At 48.2% G+C, this 6,030-nt stretch overlaps 1 protein-coding gene across 5 annotated transcripts in view; it reads right to left on the reverse strand.

Moving 5' to 3' along the window:
• Window positions 1-6,030, reverse strand: part of DISC1 (DISC1 scaffold protein) — a 393,175-nt gene that overhangs the window by 262,060 nt on the left and 125,085 nt on the right. For all 5 annotated transcript variants that reach the window (XR_012374326.1, XM_073879054.1, XM_073879052.1 and 2 more), the window contains 2 exons: window positions 4,096-4,225; window positions 4-239 (listed from right to left, as the gene is read on the reverse strand). Coding sequence is in view for 4 of the 5 variants with exons in the window: in XM_073879054.1 (XP_073735155.1) it covers window positions 4-239; window positions 4,096-4,225 (366 nt within the window). In the remaining variant the exon portion in view is untranslated. The remainder of the gene's footprint in view (window positions 1-3; window positions 240-4,095; window positions 4,226-6,030) is intronic.

The raw sequence follows: 6,030 nt of genomic DNA on the forward strand, positions 1-6,030 counted from the left end.
TACCTCCTTATGGTTTCAGGTGGTTCTGCACAGAGCGGAATCTGGTTGGCTAAGGCCAGCGTGTTATGCAAGGCCTTGCTGACTTCCTGCAGCTCGCCCAGGGACAGCCCCCCAACCAGGGTGGTCAGGTCGCAGCCCTGCCATGGGAGGAGTTGCTCTTGCTCTTCTATTTCCCTTCTCAGCTGCTGATCTTTTGCTTCCAGCACAGACATTCTTGCTTGGAGAGCTTCGATTTCTTTCTGTAGAGAATGGAGAGACCAGGTTTTATAAATTAACCCTACTCATAGCAAACTGCTCTGCTCATAATGAGCCCTTTAAATGGGAGTCAGCTATATGCATGAGGGCCGTGAAGTTCCTTCTGAGGCAGGCAGATTTTTGGAGGTTTGCTGAAGTGGAAAAACCACGCCAGCCTTATACTTCTGATTAGTTGGCATAAGGAAAAACATTCCCTCCCAAGTATTAAGTAACTATGGGGGGTGAGCCAGGAATTTGACTTGGAAGAGCCAAGCAAATATATGAATGACTTACTTCATTTCAAGCAGAAGAGCTAGAATATAGAGCAGCAAACATCATGTGCTTGAGGTATGAGCTAAGCAGGTAACACAGGTCACAGGCCGGAAGAGAAAAGCGAACAATCATCGGTTGGTCTGTCCCCAAACATGAAAATGTAGTGTGTAGAGGAAGACGAAAAATCAGTTTCCTAAGTCTACAAGATTGAAAGCGCCATGGGATGCTGCAGACAGTGCCGTGCAGTCTAAAGTTCATAAAAATATTAAAGAAATTCCATTTCCACTAATACAGCAAACCAAAACCCAAAGAATCTATAGAGTATCATCCAATCTTGAGGTCAAAGAACAAAACAAGCAGCAGGTTATTGAACACCCATTGTGTGGACGGTGTTGGAGCAGATACTCATCTCAGTGCCTGTAGCATTCTGAATTTAAAATGAGACTCTTTCCCTCACCAACCACACTCCCGCATCCCTGGCACTGGTTTCTGCTGATAAGAGCAGAGCTCTAAACCTGGGTGTCTCCCCATCTCTTATCTGTGGTCTCTCAAACCCAAGGTACAGATCACTTACAACTTCTGCCTCCTGACCCCATTTCCAGTAGGGGGGTGGGGGGTAGAAACTGAGGAGGTGCTGAAGATCCACCCCTGAAACACTCCAAGAAGATAATATGTCTCCCACTGGTCCAACACACTACAGTATCATTGGCATGTTTCTCAACGAACCTCCCACCTCCACCTCTGCCCATACCCTCTTCTTTTCTTTCTTTAACTGTGATAAATACACACATAACATAAAATTCACCATCTTAACCATTTTTAATGCCAGTTCCATGGCATTGAGCACATCCACACTGCTGTGCAACCATGACCACCATCCGTCCAAGACCTCTTCATCTTATAAACCAAAACTCTGTCCCCATGAAACTCCAGCTCCTCATTCCCCCTCCTTCCCCCAACCCCTGGCAACTGCCATTCCACTTTTGGTCTCTACGAATCTCTAGGAACTTCATGCAAATGGAATCATCATATTTGCCCCTCTGTGACTGGCTTATTTCACTCAGCACGATGTCCTTGAGGTTCATCCAAGTTGCACCATGTGTTAGAATTTCCTTCCTTCTTAAGTTGGTATAATACTCCGTTGTGTGGATGGACCACATTTGGTTTATCCATTCATCTAGAGGTGGACACTTGGGTCGCTTCCACCTTTTGGCTATTGTGAATAATACTGCTTGTAACATCTCTCTGAGGCCCTGATTTCAATTCCTTTGGGCATATACCCAGAAGTGGAATTGCCTGATTGCGTGGTAATTCTATTTTTAATGTTATAAAGACCCACCGTGCTTTTCCACAATGGCCCTACACCCTATTCTTAACACAGAAGTCAAAGTGATTCTTTAAAACGTGGTCAGATTATGTCACTTCATAACTTAAAACCTTCCAATGGCTCCACACTCCCAGTCAGAGACAAGCCCGAGTGTCTACTAAGGTGTGCAAGGCCCTCCAAGACCCCTTCTCCTCTACTGTTCTCCCCTACCCTGGCCTGCTGAATGCCCTTTGAATACGTGAGGCACATCCCCACTTCAGGCCTTCAGGCCTTCACCTGAAGTGGCTGTTACCTCTGCTTCAATCTCACTGCACAATGAGTTGATCTTAGCCTATGCCTTACAGCTCCTACCACCCCACAACATGGTAAGGAGATAATTCAGGTATTAATTATGTTTGACATTTCTTATCTAGCCCCCCACGCCCACCCCTACTAGAACATCAACTTCGCAGAAATCCTAAGCATTTCAAACAGTATCTGGCACATAGGAGGCACTCAAATACCTGCTGAATAAATGAATATCCACCTTCCCCCAGAGTTCTGCCAAGAACATTCCCCTCACACACTAAGTATCCCAGGCTAAAATTATTTTCTGTACACTCTGACATCATCAGGAATTATGGGAATTATGCAGACCTTTAACTGGTAAATATTGTTCAAAACCAAAAATCAGATTTCCCATTGTTAACTACCTAAACTGATGAGGAGAACAAAAGCAAAAGAAATGTGGAAAAAATAATCAAATTTCCTTTGCAGCCCACTGACAAGTACTTGAGAAAGGCAGGGTGACCTTCCTCCAGGAACTCAACTGCCTCAATGTGAATACTTTGCTAGAGGCAAAAGGCAACCCTAGTTTGACGTTAGCCTGACTGCCAGGATCCTGCAAGTCTTTAACACATAAAAATCCCTTTGGAAACTTCCTTTATCTCTCTACCCAACCTCCCCCCTCCCAAGATACGTGTTAGCAATCATCTTCCAAACATATGGCCCACTGATATACATCTGAAGGGTCTCATGACGAAGAGTTTACTAGACAGTACTAAATAACCCCTCAAGGTCCTGGAAACCTTGCTTCCAAATTCCTTAGAGACTTACACAACCCCTAACCCCTCCCAACTTTAAGACTATATAATCAGTCACTCCTCAAACCCAGTGCAGTTCTTTCTGACCACGGGTTCTATCCCCCTGCTTTAGTAAAACCACCATTTTGCCCCAAAGATGTCTCAAGAATTCTTTCTTGACCATTCACTCCCGAACCCCATACGTCATATGACAAGCTTTTATGATGATACTCACTGAGTATGTAAGTGTTCAGTTTACTGGAGAACATTTTCAAATTGTGATGATTTTTGCCTCCATTTGCCACCTTGCTACTGTGGGGACTTGGGTGAGCAAATTCAGATAATAAGAATACTCTGCACGGGGGGGAGTTGGGATGGGAGGGCAGTCCAGTAACTCGTCCAAGCCCCATAAACCAGTCTAAATGCATTCCATTGTTTAGAACCTAAACTAAAATTTGCACTCGGATGTTAAAGACCTATGCTCTTTCCGGAAATCACGTTACCTTCAGTTGATGCTTCCTTGCTGCTCCCCATTCCTGCCTCAAGGCCTCCAGGCTCCAGCCAGTGTGGACCCAGCTTCAAGGTTCACTGCCTCTAAGGGGGGATGGGGAGCCCTCAACTTCCAGAGCACCTGATGATGGCCTCCTGCCTTAAACTCGGTGCTGCACCTAGACTTCTAGCCTCTAGACAGTTCCCAGCCAACTTCCACCTACTGCTCTGGCCCAACCTGGAGCTCCCTTTGTGGGATGTCTACCAGTTTTTCCCAGACATGCTAGCCTTGCCCAGGCCATACTTACAACCCTGCTCCTAACAACTGCTCCTTACACTTCAACTCAATGCAATTTTCCATAAAGGGTTTTCGCAGCACAGATTACTTCCTGCCTTTCAAAAGAACCTCGTAAAGGTCAAAATGATAAGAGGTGACAAATTGGCCTGGCAGACAAGGAAAGCATATTCAAAAGGTAATGAGGAATATCGAAAACAGGCACAAACACTGCTGAGCTTTCAACCCCTGCGTGTAATGAGATTCCTACAAGCCCTCCGGCCCACTCCACCCATCTCCCCTTTTGTACTTCACGGGTGGATGGCCAAAGCTCTAATTGCTACACTCAAACCGAGCAAAGGCCCGCCCTGCCGCATTCGGCTTCCATGGATAAGAAAAATGCTGGCCTAGTTCCTGAAGATTCTTCACCGGCTTACCTGCAACTGTTGCTTCTCTTGAAGAAGCCAGTCTCGTCTGGTGATGGACACATGCAGGGTGTCCTGAGCAGTGGGTTCCAATAGCTTCGGCTCCATTCTGGGTGGGGCGTGGGGGTCATCACCGCCGGCCCTTAAAGTAAAACACCCATAATGGTACAGATGTGAAGAAAGTGAAATCCTCAGAGCTACAAAAATGTTAAGAGAGGGGCACCGGGGTGGCCTTTGGAGTCCCGGGATCGAGCCCCACATGGGGCTCCCTGCTGAGAGGGGAGTCTGCCTCTCCCTCTACCCCTCCCGCCGCTCCTGCTTGCTCGCTCTCCCTCTCTCTCTCTCTCTCTCACACACACACACACACACAAATAAAAAAAAAAATCTTTTTAAAAAAAATGTTAAAAGAAATAAATTTCACAAAGTGCCCACCAGCCGTTCTCATCCTTAGGCGGGTCGTAGGGATGAGGTCTCTAATGTAAGTTTCTGTTTTAATTATGATCTGTTGAGGCTTTTGCTTTTACCCAGAGCCAAACCTGCTATTTTTAGGCCTTCACGGTCCAGTCCCACGGCCCCTAGCCACCTGTGCTATATATGCGCTGAAAGTGTAAAATACACACCAGATTTTAAAGACTTCATATGAAAATAAAGACTGCAAAATATCTCAATATTTTTTATATTCATTACGTGTTGGAATGATAATATTTTCGATGTACTGGGTTGCATTAACTATATTTGTAAAATTAATTTCACCTGTTTCTTCTTCCTTCTATTTAGTGTGGCTACTGGAAATCATGTCTGTGGTTTGCATTGTATTTTATTGGACAGCACTGCCTTGATCATCCAGACAGAGCCAAATGCCAGGGGCTGATCTTGGCTGTGGAGATTAAAAAGAGGTATCAAGGGGGCGGAGCAAGATGGCGGAGGAGCAGGAGACCTAGATTTCGTCTGGTCTCAGGAATTCAGCTGAATAGGGATCAAACCATTCTGAACACCTACGAACTCAACAGGAGATCGAACAGGAGAGTAGCAACAACTCTCTGAACAGAGAAGCGACCACTTACTGGAAGGTAGGGCATGCGGAGAAGTGAATCCGAGGCGATATTCGGGAGGATAGACGGCGGGGGAGGGGCCTCCGCCGGCCGCTTCTGGCAAGTGATAGAGCCGCGGAGCACAAAATTGGACCTTTTAGAAGTTGGCTCAGCGGAGGGACGTCGCTGCAGTGGCTAAGCGGGGGGTGGAATCCTCTCGGGACAGTGTGGTCTCAGGACCCTTGGGGTCACAGAGAGACCGGGGGTGCCTGAGTGCGGCAGAGCTCCCAGGTATTGGAGCGGGGAAGCCGGCTGCAGAGTCGGAGCAGAGTCGCGGGCTCTCAGCTCGGGGTTGCCATAAACTGTGATCTGCGGCGCAGTCGGGGCACGGCTCCCCCAGCAGGGACCCAACAAGCAGCAGATCCGGGGAGACTCCCCTTCCTTCCCGGGGAGGAGCGGTGCGGGAGCGCACCGCAGGGATCTGCTGGGTTTGGAGACTCCGTGCGGGGTCGGGTGCCAGAGATAGCAACGCTCGATCACAGGCCGGGTGAGCACGGGGCGCGGCCGGAGACCGGGGACACGGAAGTGACTGCCTTTCTCTGGGGGCGCACTGAGGAGCGGGGCCCCGAGTTCTCAGCTCCTCCGGGTGGAGATTGGGAGGCCACCATTTCTGCCCTGGTCCTCCAAAGCTGTACCGAGAGCTTGCAGGGAACAAAAGCTCCTGAGAGCAAACCGGAGCAGCTTCCTTAGCCCGGACCGACAAGGGCGGGGCAATTCCGCCTCCGGCAAAGACATTTGGAAACCACAGCAACAGGCCCCTCCCCCAGAAGATCAGCACAAACAGCCAGCAAGCCAAGACCAAGTTGATCAATCAAGGAGAATGGGAGAACTCCAGCGCTAGGGGAATACTGCACAT

This window comes from Callorhinus ursinus, unplaced genomic scaffold (genome assembly GCF_003265705.2).
Source record: "Callorhinus ursinus isolate GAN/ISIS: 27379988/994484 unplaced genomic scaffold, GSC_fseal_2.0 scaffold32, whole genome shotgun sequence".
NCBI lineage: Eukaryota > Metazoa > Chordata > Mammalia > Carnivora > Otariidae > Callorhinus > Callorhinus ursinus.